This window comes from Thermobia domestica, chromosome 8, assembly GCF_964235325.1.
Source record: "Thermobia domestica chromosome 8, izTheDome1.hap1.1, whole genome shotgun sequence".
Classification (NCBI taxonomy): Eukaryota; Metazoa; Arthropoda; class Insecta; order Zygentoma; family Lepismatidae; genus Thermobia; species Thermobia domestica.
In genome coordinates, this window is record NC_137461.1 from 137,090,778 (window position 1) to 137,113,573 (window position 22,796).

At 35.1% G+C, this 22,796-nt stretch overlaps 1 protein-coding gene across 1 annotated transcript in view; it reads right to left on the reverse strand.

The window, feature by feature from the left end:
* LOC145693235 (cilia- and flagella-associated protein 74-like) overlaps positions 1 to 22,796 on the reverse strand; it is a 124,905-nt gene that overhangs the window by 57,122 nt on the left and 44,987 nt on the right. Inside the window, exon 3 of the mRNA XM_081769040.1 lies at positions 5,194 to 5,943. Within this exon, the coding sequence (XP_081625166.1) occupies positions 5,194 to 5,943 (750 nt within the window). The remainder of the gene's footprint in view (positions 1 to 5,193; positions 5,944 to 22,796) is intronic.

Consider the following 22,796-nt stretch of genomic DNA (forward strand, 5'->3'; position numbering starts at 1 on the left):
AAAATTTCGAAACTTGACTAACATTTGCAGACTTTCTTAACGAACTATACTTGTTTAACAGAGAAATGACTGATGTAGGCTAAATATTTTATTTTACGCCTCATCATGTACTCTTCTTTTCTCATAAAAACTAATCGTTCTATCATTTTTTTTCTAAAAATATAGATGACAGTAGGTAAGAATTACTTATCGTCTTTTCGGGTGCAGTATAAGACAGGTTCCATATTATGTAGACGTATTGGACCTCCCTCAAATACTTTGGACCCCTCCCAGTTAACATTTCTGGGCGTAGAACTGGCAGTGCTGTTTGTTTTCATGTTCTTTGACTTTTGGCTTCTGTTACATGCTGATCCTTCATCTGGCGGGTTTCGAGGTTTCCTTTCCAGAACATATCACATTGGTAAGCATTTTTGCGCCTCATGTGGAAGTATATTGTGTTCCAGCATTGCGTAACAACCAAGACGGATGATTTGGAATGTAGTTTTTTCTTTTATGCGCATGTGTGTATGTTGACGTATGAATATGTGACATTCGGAATTCATATACCAGTACCTATTTTGTATCAGCTGTTTTGGTTTTTAATTATTAGGTTTAATTTTATTGTGTGTGCTTTAATTCTGTAAATAACCTAAAAATTCTGAATGAATTGTATACCATGACTTCTGCAAATAACTTACAAAAAACATTGACCAGCTTTCAACTGAGGAAATTAAGGCTTAGACAAACCAAGCAAAGGGCAATTCAGGAGAGTGTTCGAAAAAAATCCAGTTTAAATTTACAGGATATCTTATGGCATTAATGTTGTTTGCACCAGATACATTTCCTCAATTTATTTTAAATTTTCCTGGATAAACTGTGAATAAAGTGTGTTCAATGTACATTTTTTATGACACTAATCTCTGCTACGAACTCACTGCAGTCAACGCTGAAGAGGAATTCGGATCACTGTCAGGGACTGAGTTTGCTAGAATGAATCGTTCGCAATAATGTAGAAAAGATATTTAGTGAATCTACAAAGCTTCTGAAATTAATATTAACTTTACCTATGGCGTCAGCAGAAGAAGAAAAGTTTTTTTTTTTCCACATGAGAAAGAATTGACACTTTCAAAGAATTGAAAGTCCCAAGAAAGATCACAATTGGCTATGCTTTTCATCGAAAAAGACCTGACAATAAGAATACTAGAGTTTAACCAGCATGTATTAGACAGATTTAGTCCAATCAAAGAAAGGAGAATAAACTTACTAATTAATTAAGGTGATTAATCGGATAAAATGTTCTGCATTTTTTATTTTTTAAAAACAGAATTTTATTTAATTTAACATGTCACATAGCATTTGCATCTAAAGTTATGCTGATTAGTCAATGAGTCAACTTTATATCTTCTGTCTCTTATCGTTCGTACTGCAACACCCAAAACCACAATTCACCGGCCGCCACTGATTAATGATATTCCTCTGTATATTAAAGTTTCCCAAGTTTTTCCTTTTGCCGACAGTCTCAAATTATACTCCAAAGTAAGTTCAACGATGACAGTATGAAACTTCAATAGGATCTACAAAGACTTCAAATATGGTGTGGAAAGAATAAATTAGTCCTGAATGTGTCCAAATGTAAATCTGTATATTTCACGAGGAAAGAAAAATCCAATTAATTTTACCTCTACAATAAGTGATATTTCCTTGTCTACCCGAAATACTATCAAAGATGTAGGAGTAGGAGGATTTGATAGCAAATTAACTTTTGCTCAACATGTTGACGCAATAACGAGTAGTGCATATAGAAACCTAAGTTTAATTTATAGGATAGGACAGGATTTCTAAAATGAATCAAAATTTAAAGGTTATATTTTTTCGTATGTGAGGTCAAAATTAGAATACTGTTGTATTGTTTGGACATCAAATGTTACTAAATACTCTGATGCAATAGAAAATATACAGTTTCATTCTTTTTTAAATGCTTGCATACAAGAAAACCGGTTTCTACCCAAAGTATGTCCCCTATGAAGACATAGTAATGAATTTTAGTTTTCGAACATTAGAAAAAAGGATATAGGTGTTTGATCTGTTGTTCTTAGATAAATTATTAAACGGTAAAATTGACTGTCCAGAGTTAGTTTCAGAAGTATTATTATGTGTTCCAATAGATAAGACTAGAACAGCAAACACGGACATTCTATTGTAGAAAAGCAAGAACTAACATAGCTATTACATAAGTCTCCTCTGTGGAGAATGTGTGCTTCATATAACGAAATAGGTTCCATGAAGTAGATGTATTTAGTATGTCCGTGTCAGACAATAACTTCTGCATAATTAAACGAAGTGTATTTGTGTATGTGTAATAATGTATGTATAATAGTTTGTTAGATAATTATGTTCACAACACTATAACTGAGCATTAAGTCTGTTGTGTTGTCCTTATGAAATAAACAAATAAATTCTACTTAGCCGTAGCCCGATCATTATTAAAATATCTAACAAAAACATTTATTTTCCAAAAAAAATAATAATAATAATAATAATTTACCAACATAATCTGAATTCTTTGACTTTTGTTCATATGTCGTCCCGGCGTCCCCTGGTCGCGGCGCCCGGGGCGATCGCATCGATAGCCCCGCCCACGCGACGGCCCTGAACAAAGATCACAAATATTACCAAGAGAAAACACGCCAAACCAGAAGAAGATGCCATGAACTTATAATTTGGCAAGTCAGATCCATGACTCTGGAGCTGGCTCCATATTCGTAGCCTATAATCTGCACAGTGCAATCGGGAATTGAAACTTATCACTCCGCGTTCCTGGCTCCAAATCGTGGATGACCCAGTCATGATGGTATGTAGTTCACGTAAGATGATAAAACTTCGTCGTGAAGTGAGTAGTATCTCTTGTGGGTGTCGTCTTCTGAAACCCATACGGTAAAGCAAGCGCTGCACAGTCCGTCTACATAAGCACGTAAAATTGAGGTAGTTGGGGCTGCCCACGAATGGATAGACTCGAACACTCCTACGGGGTAAAAGCTTAGTTTCCCAAATGACATCGATTGCTCAAGTAATTTGGCCTACATCATTCATTAGATCCGATAATATAAGTAATACTTCAAATGTAATTTGAGGGAGCCAAGGTTGGGTCCCTGTCGACCACACTGGGGGAAGATAGTGGTTATAGTCCTCTCCTTCATTGCAACCTGCACGTGTCATTGAGTTCGGCAGGAAGTTGAGCTTCAACACGTACGTAGTACCTCTGTATGTAAACTTGTGGTATCCCCTATTACTTGGATAACCATATGGGTAGATGATGCTTTGGCTTTGGCAAAAAACAATCCGGTATACATCAGTCAGTGGGTCCGTCAACGTAGAGAGCTTCAACCGTAATTTGAGGCAGTCTTGTATTGCTTGAACGACCCTATCGAGAGGGTGGGAATGGTGGTGGAAGAACAAGTTCCAATCCCTGTAGTAATTGGTTCAGCTCGATAATGAGAGGAGGTCTCAATCTCAAATTGTGATTTAAAACACCATTAGGTCCGGGATAAGGTACGGGAATACCTCGAAGTGTTCGCAGTGTCTGTGCACGAGTTTGAATGTCATAAGGTAGGCAAGGTCGGGATGCAAGCCCTCTCTGGTTTACAGAGATTCCCGAATTGGGTTGATTTCTGCCGAGCTATGCTCATACCGTTAGCTAATATTTATACTGGCGGAATATGAACTAAGTTTAACGCTCGGGCATCATACACTGCACAGTATGGCAAATTCTTACTCGCTAGGGTAGTTCACTACACCAGTAGGTATAACTGGTAGACACTCAGGACCAGAGGTAGCTCGTGAGGGAAGTCACACTGGTAAAAATTAGTTTTTTGCTTGAAACAATAAGAAGAATATCATCAACATATAAACACAAGTAAATGAATGTTAAAAATCAAAATTTCAGTTAATATTCTGCATGATTCTAGTTGTTTAAGTTCTCTTAAAAGCCAACCATAATTACTTATCCTTGCTTTACAAATAGATATTTGGCTGGTTTTGTCTTGACACTGAAAACAAAATCTTGGAAGGAACTTTCTTACTATTGCAAAATGATTTTGCATTATTTACATATAAACTTTATATCTCTTAAATTAAGTTTGAGAATTTAATGTTTGAATTATATTTAACAAAATTTAATTTTCACGAATTAAAGGACATTTAACTAAACTTGAAGAAATCAGACAAATCAAAATCAGAGAAAATAATTTTCCATGTTTCTAATCAACGGGCTAAAGAAGCAAAGATGTCACATGTATTACTCACCGTTAACAATAGAGTAATTCGGGAGGAAGTGACCATAGGGGTGAAATGGATAAGGTTAAGGTTACTGATATGTGGCAACAAAGCATGATCGGCGCTGACCTTAGAAAACTCCTGTGTGTACAGTATTGAGTCTGGGGCTGACCAAGAAGGTAGTGTACAGAGGAAAGAAGCGAACTATTGAATGCAGCGAGCACGGACTGCAGGGAAAGTGGGTAGAGTTGTAGCACTTTTTGTTGCTATTACGATCTCGGGTTGGTATGTCTATTTGCCTCTTAAGCATTTCTACAACAATAGCTTATGTACCTTTACATCATGTAGGTGTTCTTCGTTAGCTGTATACTCATTATATAACAGTCTATATCTTGTTATTTACACTATGTCGAGGGCACTTTTTCTCACCACTTCACCTCATATGTATATTCACTTCATCCCCACGTTTGGAGTGAAGTGAATAATTTATCTTGTATGATTCGTTTCTTTCTGTGCACGTTACTTCAGACACGATATGAACCATACTTGTATTTTCAGAATGCATTTCTGTGTAAGATTTTTTTTTCACTTTCATTCTTACTATGTTCATTTCCCTCCGAATTACTCTATAGTTTTTAATTATTGTAATATTAAAGAAACTTTAGTAAGTTTCTGCTCTCTATAGTTGATCTACATGTCGATAGAATTTTAAGTAATATGAGTACAAGACAATAATAAGAGAATGAAACGTTAAGGAACAAACTATTTTTCATCTTCAGTATCTACTAACTTATGTAATGCATCAAAAGAGATTATAGCTCAAACAATTGAGAAGATAGCGAATGATAATGCAATTGAATGCTTTTAAGATATATGTTTAAGTACGGAAACTAAAGCGATAAATACATGTATTAAACAGAGAAAGCTATGGCTTTAACTTACCTCATTTTGATCCTTGCAGTCAAATGTTACACTAAATTGTTGTTCGTAAATACCAACAATTGGAGGATAAAATTTTATTTGTAATGAGATAGAAGATCGAGGTTCCAGTCGAAGATTATATTTTTCACTAAACTGATATACTTCAAGAATGTTATCAATCACTTCGTCAATTATATTTTGTACTACTTCAGTGTTAGTTTCAGTTGATTTTCTATGTATCGATGTTTCAGTTTTTCTTTCACTAGGAACTTCTTCAGTCTCCTGAATTCCTGTTTCTTGTCTAAATTCAACAGAACGAATTCTTTCAGTTTGATGTGTTGATGGAGTTAGTTTAGTTATATAAAAAGTACAAGGTAGTGAACCTGTATTTTGAATAAAAATGTTTCTTTTAATGAATGATCCTTCCAGAATATTGCCAAATTCTATTGTACTAGGTTCTATTTTCGGTTTGGCTCTTTCTGCAAGACAAATGAAAGGAATTTTAAATTGCTTTTCCTGTGTGAAAAAGACTAGTTTTCCTTCAAGATCATCATTTCTAATTGGCTTGAAAATTATGTCGAAGTCTAAAGTGCTACCTGCCAATATCCGTTCTCCAAGCACCATGGATAGAGAGAGAATATTTTCTTTAAATACAATACCTTCAATGAATAGGTCTTGCATTTCTAATTTAACAAACTTGCATTTTAAAGGTTTTGTGGTGACGTTCATGACTGAAATTTTCTTCTTATAAGTCTTGTTTATCTTAAAATCCTGAAAAAAAAAGGTTATAGTTTACTTGACATGCCCATGTATTAACCATGTAAAAAAGTGTTATAACATGAATAAAAGCTAAATAATTAACATTATAATTACAATACTTTTAAAGACAGAGAACCACCTTTGTCAAAGATTGGTTTCTTGGCACTGAAGGAAATTACTGTGTCTTAAATGTGTTCCCGAAAAATAGCACAACCCTGACCTTAATATCTAGTAACTATTGAACTAGTGTGATCAGTGAAACCTATTGACATCTTGATATCTTATTACTTCATGTATCTACGTATATATTTTTATAATGATAATTTAATTTATGAATATAAACTGAACAATATAAAAATAATACATTCTGTAAATAAAATACTTTTGCAAACCTGAGTGAGATTTCTGATTAAGTTGAAACTTAATAGGATCATTTGTAGATCACGTAAAGCTGTAAACAATGCGAATCTATTGAAGATATCTATGAGCTGTTTATCATTGTTACAAATTGTGTACTACTTTGTAAGAATAATAAATATTTGATATTTAAATTACATAAAATACACAAAATTAAAGAGAAATCATTGTAATTGAACTGAAAAATTCATTACTTGTTATAATAAGCATTTTTTGGTTTTATTTTGTATTATTCTGTATTTTTGTATTTTGTAATTTTATTTTGTACCCAGCCAAACACATCAATAAATAAATAAATCCTGTTACCTACCTCCAAATGAAACTACGAATAAATGCTTATGGCCGAAGAGAAGGCATTACCTTCTGCGGTCCACCCATCTTCAGATGGGAATGAAATTGCACTTTTAAAAAGTGAGAGTGACCAGAAGTGACAAAAACTTGGATATACACAGTGGCGGCGATTGGACGTTAGAAGTGGGGGGGCAAGACATGATCTGAATATTTGTATATCAATCTTAGTTTCCCTGGTTGTTTCTAACACTTTGTTTGACGGAAGGTTGTATAACTAATAGGATGCTATATTTTTCAGTTTAAATACCGTATATCGTATTCCATATTTTATTAAGTGAATTGACAAGAGCAACGAAAGTAGGTACTAGCCCTTTGTATTCTTAAAGAACGAAGGCGTTGTAAGAAGAGGTTTGATTCCTTGCTCATGAACATCTTAAAATTCTGTCTGGAAAATTGTGTGATCAGATCATTTAATAGCAAAGGAGATGTTCCAAAAGTGGCCAATTTTCCCGTTTGCGTTGCACGCATACAATTTGGGGTGGGAAGAGGTCGTGGATTAATACTTTTACATAGTGGCCATAGCTCAGCGGGAACCTGGCCAACAAAAGTAGGTCAACAATACATTGGAAATGCCCATAAGGCGCGCATATTTTTTACATATTTTTTTAAATTGCCCAAAAGAGGGGGCGCGCTTCGTTGAGGTTTTATGAAAGTGATACTAAACATTAAGCTCTACAAGCACTGAGAATTTCATCGCACTCGAGCCTGTGGAACAACGACCCCTAAATTTGAACCGATTTATTTCCCTGTTCCGCAGGCTCGAGTGCGACGAAATTCACAGTGCTTGTAGAGCTTGATGTCTAGTATTACTCCCATAAAACCTCAACGGAACACTCACTCTCTTTTGGGCGATATACGAAAAACATGTCAAAATCATGCGCGCTTTATGGGCGTTTCCATTGTATTGTTGACCCATTTTGTGGTCATGTTCCCGCTGAGCTATGGCCACTATTATTTATATGTAAAGATCTTATTCCACGACCTCTTCCCACAACAAATTGTATGCGCGCGACGCAAACGGGAGAATTGGACACTTTTGAAACAGCTTCTTCGCAAAATAAATACATAGAAAGGATAATATTAATCATAATAATGAATAATGAGGCTTGTTTTGCAACAGTTATATTGAAACTGGGGATTATTGAACAATTTATATTTTTAATTCCACGCATGGTATTAAATGTATGTTATTACTCTTACGTTAGAAAATGAAGGACAGTAAATACTACAAGCATATGCTACGACATTTAAAGAAATATTTGCTTTTGTAGCTTCCTGAAAATGTTCGTTGCCATTACGTGCAGTATTTTTGAACAAATCAAAACACAATATTTAGAATCACTCCACACTCCGGTTATACAAAATAATCCTAAAACCTAGAATTATGTTGAATTCACTAAATTTAATTGTATATATACTCGTACACCCCCTAAATACACCATTTCTCTCGTATATTACACTGCAAAACAATGGAAAATGTAGTTGTTTCTTATTACTCTTTTTTTAATCAATATTCCTTACTATTAGAAAGAAGTAAAGACATTTTAGGAACTGTTAATTTTGTGCAATTAAAGAATAACTTCTTTGCGAAATGTTCTCCCAATTAGTTTCAAAGCGGCTGACTAATATATCGAGCCCATGTAAGAAGTGAAAAATGCTGGAATTGTGCTCCAATAGATTATATTTCGGTTATTTTCCATGGCAATTAAACTGCAATTCCTGTAGCTTTCTTAACTCTACGGGAGGCCAATCAACACGCACTCACAGAACGGCAAATATTATATGGTAATTTTTTCTGTGAAACAGTAATATATACAAAAACTTTACATTTCCAAATGAAATTATATACATTAATGGGTTACTTCAAAAAAGTGCGGGGGCAACTGACCCCTTTCCCCCCTAATCGCCGCCCATGGATATACATATATGATTGCCCTCCTACCCAGGTCTATAAATTACAACAATTAATAACTAAAGATTGCAGCAAAGAAGTCACTTTTCTATTCTTGAAAGGATACACAAAAATTAAGTGCGAGCTTCAGGAAGATTACGAAGTCTTGCAAAACTTTTGTTCCTACAACAAACTACAATATACCTACAACAAACTATACGCAAGAAGAAAACTGGGACAATCAAAGCAGTTATCCGCCAATTTCCAATTGATACCAGCATTGAAGACCTCAGCATCAATCACAACAGCACTCCCAATATTCTCTTTTTCACAAATGCGAACCCAGAATCGTAAAGGCGGGAGAGGGAAAGTCTCTATCCGACTATTCTTGATTACATTGAAGAAGACTCTACAAGCTACCAGAATCTTCAAAGAAGACTTATTGGTACACATAAAAGTTTGCATAGAACCACTACAAAAGATACATTACTTGCAATGCTTCAAATGCCAAAGATTTGGGCATTCGCAAGCAAATTGCCAAGCTCTACCTTGGTGCGCTAAGTGCGCTGGCTCTCACTGGACGTAACAATGCGAAAAGAAGACCAGAGACACACCAGCAAAATGTGTCAACTGTAAAGGTACTTATCCTGTTAATTATTCCGGATGTCCTCGAATATAACAAATTCTACAAGCGAAAAGGAAAAGAACACCAGCAGGCACAATCTCACATTAAGCATCTCTACCGCTAGTGGACGGCTAGTGGTATAATTTTCAAAACGGAAGTGGAGCCACAGTGGATCATCGCTGCGGGGCGAAACGTCGCTTGTTGCCCATCGGTGGTCCACTGACGCTTACGGCATAGGGATGTTATATTCCGACCTCTTTCTCCCGACGTCAACTTGTCCACAACTCGTTTACCTTTTTAGTATATCATTTTGAGATTAACATGAACACATGATACACTAGTCTCATCCATGTTCAATATTCGTGATGGTCGAAAGGAATATTTCTCCATCAATGTGCACTAATTTGTATAGAATTTTGCAATTTCTTCCTTACTGAAAGTTGTTGTACTCAATATACTTGTAGATACAGGTGTTCTAAGAAACAAATCGAGAGGTCACTTCATAAACTCGTAGCAAAAAAAAAAAAAAAAAAAAAAAAAAAGAATCACAGCATTCTGTTTATCTTTGTTGAACCAGTGATTAATATTTAGTTCTTCAGCTAAGTCAAACTAACTCAGGTATTCTTTTCATGATAATGGCATTAAACCACCAGCTGTTTCATATGGTATTTCAGCTCTTTTTCATACATATCGGGGAAAGTATTTTCGAATGTCCTAACTTGCATGCAACACATAATTTCATTCCTTGCTTTTGCTGTGACAGTTTGTCTTGCACAGCATTATTTGGATCACCTATCTGTTTGTTGTTTGAAGTGTCTACATACAATACGAGCCGAGAAAAATGTCTGCGATGAGTGGTGTGATAGTAGCAAATCAACAACAAATAACAGACGTGAATGCCAAACCGTAGAATTTAACGAAAAGTTTTTCCTGCAAAAGTTGTTTCTTTTTCAATAATACTTCCAAAGAAATCGAAATTGGTACCACTTTCCATTTGAAATTTTGAAGTTGACCCCTCGTAGTAGTATTCCCGCTACGCCACGGAATATAAGCATCACCATTTGATTCTTCACATACGATTTGGTCATTCAATCTGTTGTTTGAAGTATCTACGTGCACTACGAGCCGAAAGAAATGCCTGGAAAGGGTGGTCTTGCTAGTAGCAATTCAAATACAAATAACACACGTGGATGCCAAACCTTAGAATTTAACGAAAAGTTTTTCCTGTACAAGTTGTTTCTTTTCCAATAATACTTTCAAAGCAATCGAAATTGATACCACTTTCCACTTGAAATTTTGGAGTTGACCCCCGAGGTAGTATTCGCGCTACGCCACTGGATACGGAAGCATCACCATTTGATTCTTCATATAGACCCTACGATTTGGTCATTCAATTTTTTGTTCGAGGTGTCTACGTGCACTACGAGCCGAGAAAAATGCCTGGGATGGGTGATCTAATACTAGCTAATCAACAACAAATAACACACGTAGATGCCAAGCCGTAGAATTTAACGAAGTGTTTCTTGTAAAAAAAAAAAAAATGTCAATAATACTTTCAAAGAAATCGAAATTGATACCACTTTCCATTTGAAATTTTGGAGTTGACTTCCTATGGTGGTATTCGCGCTACGCCACTGGATATGGAAGCATGACCATTTGATTCTTCATATAGGATTTGGTCATTCAATTTTTGTTTGAAATATCTACGTGCATTACAAGCCGAGAGAAATGTCTGGGAAGGGTAGTCTTGATAGTAGCAGTTCAACAACAAATAACACACGTAAGTGCCAAACCGTAAAATTTAACGAAAAGTGTTTCCTGTAAAAGTTGTTTCTTTTCCAATAATACTTTTAAAGAAATCGAAATTGATACCACTTTCCATTTGAAATTTTGGAGTTGACCCCACATGGTAGTATTCGAGATACGCCACTGGATATCAAAGCATCACCATTTAATTATTCATATACGGTTTGGTCATTCAATTTTTTGTTTGAAGTGTGTACGTGTACTACGAGCTGAGAAAAATGCCTGGGACGGGTGGTCTGATACACCCTGTATACATACATTATATATATATATATATATATATATATATATATATATATATATATATATATATATATATATATATATATATATATATATATATATATATATATATATAAGGATTTATTGTGTGTGTGTGTTAGTGTATTTCAATATGTTAATAGATAATAAGATGCCTTAAATTTAGAAATTTTATTCATTAAGAAATTACTATAATTTCAAAGTAACCAAACTATATTTTGGATTTTAAATACAAACATTAAACATAATCTGTACCTCCGTCGATCAATATTAAGAAGTGCGCAAAGAAGGCTCCTGCATTTCTGTTACATTTCACAATATATATATATATATATATATATATATATATATATATATATATATATATATATATATATATATATATATATATATATATATATATATATATACCGTAAAAGAATAGAAATTAAAATGCTATTTGTATGAACACACAAAAATAAAATTATAGAAGTTTACAATTATTACTGGAAATTAATGTTTTCACCCATTTCTAAGATTTTAAAAGAGGGTAGTTTTTAGTGTATTGAAATTTCATTTCTTATCGATAGTATGAAACGTTGTAAATAGTTGGAAATTTGCATAACTGTTCTCCAAGTGGAGTTGTATACGACCAAAGGTAGTTTTCTTCAAGTTAACAAAAAGTCTAAGCCTCTTGGAAGCAGCTCTCATATGTAGAAGAATACATAATGATTGCTTTTGCCTGTCACAATTGTATTTCCAAGAGCTTGATAAAAATTCAGCGTAGCGTAAGCATAACAACCAAAGCTGCTTCTGTCAAATAAAAAAAATAAAAGAAAGAAAGAAAGAAAAGGAAAAGGAAAAAATTGGAAGGATGAGTTTAGGGGGCGCCGAATTCTACTTCGCCCCGGGCGCCGAAATCTCCTACGGCTCTGTGTATGATCTGTTTTCTTCTTTCTTTCCATATGCAGCATGTAGTAAAATAATGCATTATACATAGAAAGAGTTATATCGTTGATATAAGGCACTCATTGAACAGCATGCTCCAAACAAAATAGATTAAACTTAAAGTAGAGGCACTTGCTATCTATTGCTATCTATCAATTGCTCAGCAAAAGCCTATCTCAGTACTCCACGCGTTTATGATACAAGCAAGAGTACTGGACCCGACTTAATGGAGTTATAGCAGTCAGAGGTCGAACTACTTTTGTAGCTGACTGGACCTTTATTCTACCTATCCTTTATTATGTTATTGAATTACTTAGGGAAATGGATTCCAAATCCAGATATTTATAATTAAATTTACTTAAATTGAAAATTAGACAATAGGATAAAGTTTTTCAATATTTAAATTTTTAACATGTTTCATTGTTATTTTTTCTGTAAAAAATCAACAATCAAACCGTTACTAAGAATTAAGTTTCTTTTATTTGTGCGGTATGGTTAAACGTCGTGTAAACACGTAAGTGTCCCCACTTTTTTTTTTCTAGTAGCGTTGAGGTTAAAAACGTTACTAGGAACGAAGAATAAACGTGTACAAGGACTAGCATGAATGTTAAATCAATATGCTAGTTTGTAACTTGGCTGTTAAGATTACTTAGGGGCAACAGAGGGAAGGGGAACAGCGCCCTGGAATAAATCCCTCTATGAAAAGGAACCTTCGACGGTTGTTACCTTAATGGTATCTTCCTCAGGTTCCTTTCCCCTTTGTAATTTGCAGGCCATGGGCGCTGAGGGCCTTTATACAATCAATTGGCATCTTCTCAGGCCCGGCAAATTCCCGAAAGATGCCTGGATAGTTATTAAAACTATGAAGTTCAACTGTGAACCCTGTTCCTTGAATGAGCCTTCATAATCTAAAATAGGCCTACTACAAAAATACAAGAGAAGATTGATATTTTACTTTTAGTCTAAAGTTGAACAAAATGCTAAAACTAATAATAGTAATAAAATAATCTATTTATAAGTGACAACTTTCAGTATATCACGCTAATTCCCACTGATGCTAATGATGTCGCTACCTTCGCTATCGTTTGCCTAACTGATTTCGCTGCATGTAGAAAATTTGCAAATATAAAGCTATTATGACGTTTAAATTCCGTTCAAATTCCTTTAAACATCACGACGATTCTTTACATCCTGGTAAACTGAAGATGGCCTAAACTAACTGTAATATAATCAAATGATTTTATAAGCTGGCAAAGGCAGTGTCGTAGCCAGTTGCCTAATCCGGCTCAAACCTCCCCACCCATCCGCCCTTTGTATGCACGTCTCCAAAACTGCATTCCCACTTGCAATTCTTCCTTTCCTGCTATAGTAGGCGACCCAAAAAACAAGAGTGTTGGGGTGGTTCAGAATTAGAAAGGCGTTTTACCAAACCTAAATTATGTTACAAATATATCAGTGTTGCAAACTGCAAATAAGAGAATAAAATAAATTGTTAACGGGATGATCTACCTTTTCTCGGCACAAAAATTTTTATATTGGACCTTATGGGGAGAACATGGCTACCGAATTTCCTCAGTTTCTAAGGAACTAGGTATCTCTAATGGGAAAGAAAAAATTTGCAGCATTCTACAGAAGTTTATTAACAAGTTGAAATACTTAAATTGTGTATTTGTGTGCTAGTTTAGCAGAAATAAATTATTAAAAAATAAATAAATTAGTTTCTTTTTATACAAATTATAATATGTCTAACTTTGGAACCAATTATGGTAGAAAGATCAACTTTTTTTTTGTTTTATTTCTTGAGAAGAAACAACTCTAATAGTTTTAATCACAACCATATCTGATACGCCAATTAAAAAATAGTATTTTAATATAAGTATTAAAGTCCACCTGTCAAGAAGTTTGACGAGGGTAAGTCACGCCCCACTCTAAGCTTGGCCGCGGAAAGGGCGGGGGTTGGTGAAATGGAGGGGGAAGGGGGTGGATGTCTGAATGAAACAGGTTCTCGACCAGTTTCTGAGATTACCTGTTAGCTGCCAAATACTGTTAGCTTTATAGAGTTTGTCTCCCTCAATGGTTCCATGCTAAGAGACTGGACGATGCGGTGTGAAGTATCCTCTTTTCCCCGTTATCTCTGGATGGAAGTTCATCAAGATGCATTCTAGAGTGCGCGGGAAGAACAGTATATATCAGAAAACGCTGTTATTTTGGGAATTTTCTTCCCTTCCCTAGAGTGTCTGAATGAAACAGGTTCTCGACCAGTTTCTGAGATTACCTGTTAGCTGCCAAATACTGTTAGCTTTATAGAGTTTGTCTCCCTCAATGGTTCCATGCTAAGAGACTGGACGATGCGGTGTGAAGTATCCTCTTTTCCCCGTTATCTCTGGATGGAAGTTCATCAAGATGCATTCTAGAGTGCGCGGGAAGAACAGTATATATCAGAAAACGCTGTTATTTTGGGAATTTTCTTCCCTTCCGGACAAATATTATAGCATACAGTAGTGGCGAAGGGAAGGGGGGCAGAAAGGTGCCCCCACAGGATTCCGACAATGTAAAGTCCTGGTCCCCATATATAAGTGTCCGTAAAAAAATGTCCCCTAAGTTTTTTTTAAAATAATGTCTTGGGAATATATTTCAAATTTGAGGTGTTTTCCTGGTAGCCGTCATTTTCCAATATGGCCGCCGCCCTACGTAAATCTCTCTCTCTCTCTCTCTCTCTCTCTCTCTCTATATATATATATATATATATATATATATATATATATATATATATATATATATATATATATATATAGGCCTATATATATATATAAAGAGAGAGATCGTGAACCAAGGCACTTAGAAAGATAATTTTGGTGTCAAACTATAGGTTTCTGAGGTCGATGAATTTCAATATGGCATTGTTTATTGCCACTTAGAAACCTTACAACCTGGCTAACGATTAACTGTATAAAGTTACAAATGCGTATATGCACGCATTACTCTAGGATGTAGCGTACTTCCTCAGGACTAAACGAAACCTACTTTTTCTAATAGCTGTCATCACGACAAGATATATTTTACATGGTAACATGAGAGAACATTTGTCTAAATCCAATATGGCAGCCAATATGATGGCTAACTACTAGGCAACCAAGTAATGGACTTATTCAAATGCCTGTCAGTCCTAATTGGCCTCGAGCCTAGAGAATGGGAGAAAGAGGCAGGATACGGTCTCATTGAAGAAGCGTCTCCTGAGGGGGCGAGGGAAATTTAAAATACTCCATTTTTTAATGAAAAACACGGTTTTGCCTCCTTGTCCGCAGACAACACTGCACACCAAATGCTCTATAAGACGTTCTCTAAATAGCCCTGTTAGATCCAACCTGTATTGTGTGTAAACCATGCATTTTCACGGGGGAACAGCGGAGAAAAGCCCTGTTTTTTGTGATATTTCTGGTTTCTCGTGCTTACTTCGCTAAGACTAAGCACTGTACGCCAATCTCCAATTATCCTATAGCAGTGTTAATTTCAGATCATTTCCTCCGGAGGCACCACGCACAGGGGGGAAAGCGACTAAAAATTGCGTGCTCCATAGAAATTTCTGCGAAGATCTCAAGCACCCGAGGGTGAATTTCGTAGCTCTTGGGAAAATCCCCCCCCCCAGAATCACCCCTGAAATCATCACTGTCCTACGGAGTTGAAACAAGAAGCAGGATACGCAAAAAAGAACAAACTTTCAGAGCATTTAGAGTTTAGGCTCGTTGCGCTAAGCGCCTTCTTAGGACGAGGATATGGGAATTGAAAATTGCACGTTTTCTTTTATTTATTTATTTATTTATTGAAAAACATGTTTGCCCTTTTTCGTCCCCAGACAACCATGCAGACGACACACACCAATTGTCTTATAAAAAAAATGTTGCCATGATAGCTCCTATAAGACCCATTTGGAACGGTGTCCATACTGTGCATTGCTATATGGGTACAAGGGAGCAAAGCCCTGTTTTCTTTGACTTTTTCGTTTTCCGCGCTTACCCCGCTAAGACTACGCACTGTCAGTTAGTCTCGATTTATCCTAAAGAGTTGAAACAAGAAGCAGGATACGCAGAAAAGAATATACTTTCAGAATGATGACGTCCTATGGGTGGGACCTACAGCTTAACGTAGGATCCGAACCACTTGTGTCTTCATCGGGAATCAAACAAGGGACTCCTTGATTATAAGGGATGAGCATAACTATTCATCCACGACACACACATACATATATATGCAGATATAGATGTATATATGCAGAAAACACTGGATAGATTTCCACATCACCCGAGGGGTACTATCCATGATACCGTTACCTTTTTACTTTTACAATGCAAGGTTCCTCTGTAGGCATATGAAACCATTGATTTGCAGTTTCTGTATGCAGATTAAGCTACTGAGACTATTCACTAATGACATCCATGCACTTATTTACAATATTTACATTAGAATACGATTAATATTTTGTAAACAGTACGTTATTGCAAATGTTTACTGTGATGAATTACATATGAGTAGTACAGGGGAAGAATGACGAATATCGCATTTTTAGTAATGTTTGGTTGTTAGGTTTAGAATTTTTTTTTCCTGCACCAAGATATATAACATGGGTGGTAACAATAAGTTGTAATCCACTCGTGGATGTACCCATGAGTGAACTACAACCTGCGTTCACCATCCATTTTATATATTTTGGTGCAGAAGAAACATTTTCTGAACATAACCAAACCTGACTGAAAATGTGGCTTTCATCGTTCTTCCCATGTACTACTTATATTTGAGTGATATATGAATTTGTATATTTACACAATATGCTTTATATTTGTGGCCACTAAATAGTTTTATTGTTATTGACACCGAGGTTCACATCACTACTTCCTTTGTACCCTTTTTGTGGATTGTCATCTGCCTTCGTGAATGGCCTCTTTGGTTCCCTGATTGGGAGCCCACGAAACACACGAGAATCAGCGAGCTCTGGTAGTATACATTTCATATACGTAAAACCATCACAGTTTTGGCACAAGGTCATTGAGGAAGTCTTCATTACGTTCTATTGTTATAATGGCATAATTTTCATTCTGATTACTAGGTATCTCACTTGCTACAGGGATGAACACGAAAAGATCACACTTCTTCATTCCAGCACAAAGCATTTGCTGTTGAATTTGGTAGTAGTACGTGTGGTTTTTTGGGAGAAAAAAAAATTTTCATTCTTGCGTAGCCAGAAGGATTTTATTTTTTCGCAAGCTTCAGCGATACTTTCGCAAAATCGTGCACTGTAAGGGCACTTTATTTCCAAGAGATATGGTTCTCCTTCATCTGGATAAACGACACCATCAGGACTTGCCCCTAGGAAGGGGTTTTGTTTATCTATGAATAGACCACAAGGAATAACTGAGATTCCTAGAACCTGTTCATATTTTCTTCGTGCTATAGCCTCGTGTGCTTTCCCCCAATTTGTCGCAACGGTGTTATATTCCTTAGGATACACCAGGTCCTTCACTATGTTTGCACAACTAGTGTTTTGTTTTCTGCAAGCAATCCTTTTTGCATTTGATGCAGTAATCCGGATTTTTCTTTCCTCAAACCAAGTCTCAGTTAGGCTTTGATTACGTGTTTGTTCCTCAATTATCTTGATTCTTTCACTACTGACTGCCACCTTCCGTTCATAATAGTCCTTACAGGGCCGGATCTGACACGCCGAGTTCTTTTATACAGCCCGCGAAATTGTCCGTTATTAAATTATCCGATAATTATTTCTTCTGAAAATGTCATATATTACCTTTTACAGCCCGTGACGACAGTAAGATTTCTGTGATTCGGCCAATCCCTGTTCCTACTTGCAAATGCCTGATTTATAGCATTTACGCTATTAGTAAGCGCTACTGAGGTCAATAAGAGTTGAATTATATTTTTACGAGGGGCGCATTGTTATAGCATGTTTTCTAACGCACAAAGGGATGTTCTGAATGGGGGCAGGTATGTGTATGTTTAGCCAATGGAGCCATTTGTATCTTCGTGGCTTTGCACTCTAACTCCAAATAATAATAATAATAATAATAATAATAATAATAATAATAATAATAATAATAATATAACTTTTGCCTCCTGAAAATAACCAGATGGTAAAGTTATGGTCGATACATTTTTGGAATTCGAAGGCATTTTAGAATGCTTGTCTATCATCTGGCTATCAGAAATAATTGATCACCATTTTCTCTACATATCTATAATTTTCTTACAGGGTAGAAACACCTTCTCGGAAGAGAGAGAGAGAAAAAAAAAGAGAGAGAAAGTGGCCGAACTTGGGCTATTGAACGTGAGGACAGGATGTTTACATTCGCATTGACACCTGCTGTGAAAACGGTCCCTTCATATCTCTCGGGACAAAAACAGAAGAAAAGGGTGGGCGCGGATGCCTTACCCTCGTCAAACTTCTTGACAGGTGGACTTTAATACTTATATTAAAATACTATTTTTTAATTGGCGTATCAGATATGGTTGTGATTAAAACTATTAGAGTCGTTTCTTCTCAAGGAATAAAACAAAAAAAGTTGATCTTTCTACCATAATTGGTTCCAAAGTTAGACATATTATAATTTGTATAAAAAGAAACTAATTTATTTATTTTTTAATAATTTATTTCTGCTAAGCTAGCAGACAAATATACAATTTAAGTATTTCAACTTGTTAATAAACTTCTGTAGAATGCTGCAAAATTTTTCTTTCCCATTAGAGATACCTAGTTCCTTAGAAACTGAGGAAATTCGGTAGCCATGTTCTCCCCATAAGGTCCAATATAAAAATTTTTGTGCCGAGAAAAGGTAGATCATCCCGTTAACAATGACGATTTTATTATCGTGAAGGCAATGGATGATATAAAAAGTTACAAAATGTTCTTACTTAAGCAGTTCAAACAAGATGAATGGTAAGAAATATATATAAGAAAAAAGTAGTTTTTCTTCTTTTTGCAATAAAAATAATCTTGTAGAAAAAGATACATCATGTAAAGGTTTAATATTAAAAGGCTAACAGCACAAAAACAAACATCCACACTAAACGGAAAGAGACAAACACAGAATAAAGGCATCAGTGGCGTAACAGACTTGTGGGCCTCCCATGCAAAGTAAAGCGATGGGAACCTAGCTGTAAACAATATTGGTATGTATTTATGTTTTCAATTTTGCTACTATAAGCTATTTGATCTAACCCTATTGATATTATAATAATAATAATAATAATAATAATAATAATAATAATAATAATAATAATAATAATAATAATAATAATAATAATAATAATAATAATAGTTATTATTATTATTAAAACTCATTTCCTTTTCAAAATCTCTGACTCTGCCTAAGAGCCTGTCTGTCATGTGTGCACTTTTGTCAATGAGCGGTCCCAAAGGCAAAATGGGATGGAAATCTTCGAGAGAGAGGAACCAAAAATCTTTCATTTGATAAATTCTAGATGAAAGTTCAAAACACTTGCTTTTGACGGGTGCTTTTTTGTCTCTTATTTTCGGGTACAGAAAAGTTCTAGCTTCTAAGAAATTACAATATATAAGATTGCAACTTTGCAAGTGGATTTATTTCCATTGCAATTGTGGTAATAAAGAAATTGTCATTAGATGACATTATTGTAAAAATTTAGTCTTATTTCTTCATCCATTGCAAGTCTTATGGGCCCACTATAACTCGTCCCCCGAATATCGATATCGAAAATTTAGGATGTTGATATATTTGCGATATCGAATGTTGATATATGTTATTTTCAATATCGATATATCGAGATATTGCACAGGCCTAGATCGAGAAATGATGCTTGAAATATATTGGAATCATCAATCAAAATCTAAATGTTCTTCCATTTCCGGATCCAAGGTTGAGGGGAAAGGGGGTGAACCCGAACAAAATTTTAAGCCAAAAAATTGTTAAAATAGGGCCTAAAAGTAATTAGGCTAGAAGGGGAAATTGGGTGGAGGGGGAAATTCGGCGGAAAACTTTTAAAAAAATATATATTTTGCATTTCAGTATATTTTTATGAAATTTAGTTACACCCAAATTTTGGGTGGCTAGATGTTTATCTGAAAAAAAGTTTAGATAAATTTTGAGAGAGTGTAATAATGACAAAAGAAACCAAAAGCTGATTTGATTGAGAAATGACATATTTGAAACCGAGTTTCAGGTTTGTGTGTGTTTTAGTTTGTTTCACAATAAATCGCGCATCTGTTAATGTTTTGATCCTGATTTTTTACTGCTGCTTAAAAACATGATAAAGAATGTGCCGTGGATAGCAGCAATCTTGGATCCTCACTTAGAGGTAGTTAAAATTTTGTTAAAATTTGTACCTCCCAATTACCCCAGGGAGTAATTGGGCGCATGATGTGGGGGTAAGTGGGTGGAATGCCTTAAGTGAATATTTTTTGCTTAGAATTCGTTTAAATGCTGTGCTTTCTTTGTCTTTTGTGGTGTACACTTTTGTGTTAGTGCAGTGTGCTTATTAAGCTATTTTATTCAACTTAAGCCTCTAGTGACCGTTGAGTATGCCAGTAGTGCTGATGCTGTAAATAGGGCCTGTTTATCTATCCAGAGTTCCAACACATGTTCTATTCTAATATTTTATAGTTATTTAGCGTTAGTCTTATTACCTTCTCCTATGTTTGTTTGAATATCGGGGCCTGCTCTCTTGTTTTTTCTATTTTTTTTTTTTTTTTTTTTTTTTACGTTTTCGGCCAAAGTTTTGACATTTTATATTTTTTTCATATGTGATACATTTTGGATTAAGTTCACAGGACAATATACTATGCTATAAACAATAACTTGAAGGCTTGAAAAGGCATTTAAATATCTTTGAGACTTAGATATAAGTTACTCCTTATTTTGCGTAAACAAAGAGGCCATACAAAACTATTAGTTTTCAAGTGAAGAACAAGTTATATACGCCAAATGAAAGCTTGAGTTTTCTTCATTTACATCCAATCACGGATCACCCTCACTGGTTTATGTGCACTGGCAATGCTTTTAATTATTTTGCACCCAATTACCCCCAAGGGGGTAATTGGGTGGAAATCAGACCAACAACAATAAAAATGTTGTAGCATTAAAAGTAAAGATGCCGAAAGCTTATCACTATCACAGTAGGTACAGAAGAACCTACAACATACAATCAGTTTTAAAAATCTAGAAAAACACATAACCTGTGAGGAAAAAAGGTTGAAAAACATACCTCCCAATTACTCCCTTCTACCCTATACTTCTCCGTTAATAGACAACTATTCATAGAAAACTATTACAGTAATTTACCTTTTACTTCTGTTTCTGATTGTCATCGCAAATCACCGAAAGTACACATACTTTACATATGATAGCAATATACTCTATAATTTTTCACAAGTAAGCAAACCGGAAATGAAATTCCTGTGATATTAAAGTGGAATGTTCTACAAAACAATCATAATTCATTGACCTTATTTCTATCAGTATTTTTGACAAAGATTCAGAGCTACAAGACTAATAGAACTAGAAATTAGAGAGTTCATTCCTTTCTCTCTCAGACTAAAAGACATCTGCATTTCGCTGAGATTGTCGTTGTCTTAGTTGTAAGTCCCCTATCCCGAGCCAATTATGGCTACCGGAGTTTCAAGGTAATCGATACCCGAAAGTGTGAAATTTGTCGATTCTAAATCTTGACAGTTTATCAAAAGAGACTTCATATTTCATGTTATTCCTTCGTTACAAAATCACTTTTGGTTGACTATTCATAGTGAATTACTGAACTTATATATTTACAATTATTGAAAATATATAATTATTTTTCAATTAAATATAATTACAATTTAGTAGAATGCAGTAGTAGATGCATAAAAATAGGAAGGGAATGAAAATATTGTTTATTTGTTGAGACGTGAATAGTAAGTGTTTATTCACTCATACTCTTGTGTGGTAGAGTTCGAAGTCATGTATGATGACGGTATATATAAAACTCCACTATTGCTATACTTCTGCTTACTTGCTGTAGATAGGCAAACATTAAGCATACATTTTCTACGCGTCACACCAACACATTCAAAATCACTCTCTAGCAATAGTGTTCTTCTTAGCGTATTGGTAAAGAATTCACTTCTTAATTTTTGAGTGTTTACTTTGTACTGTTAGCAGTTCGAGTCTTATTCAAACCATTCGACAATATTTTTAGTACTTTCTCGTAATACAAACATCTCTCTTTATTAATATGGATTCACACATGCCGAGAGATGTTAGATGATAAATATTGTAGAAAGTATGTGTAATGTCGCTGAGCTGGAAAGAATGAGTGATTGTTATGTTCTCTTCAATTGCAGACATTATTATATCCACACGCACTGTTAATTCGTTGTGGCTTGTATTTCATGTTGGCTTCGTTACACAGTAGGTAGTGTTTCTGTTTACGAGTAAGAGGGTCGTGGTTTCGAATCACTTCTACTTCATTTCTACTTTTTTTTAAACCAATATTATAATTTAATATTTTTAAAAATACTGCCAGTAGATGTTCGTCTGTAATTATGCCTTATTTCAAATAAACAGACAATTG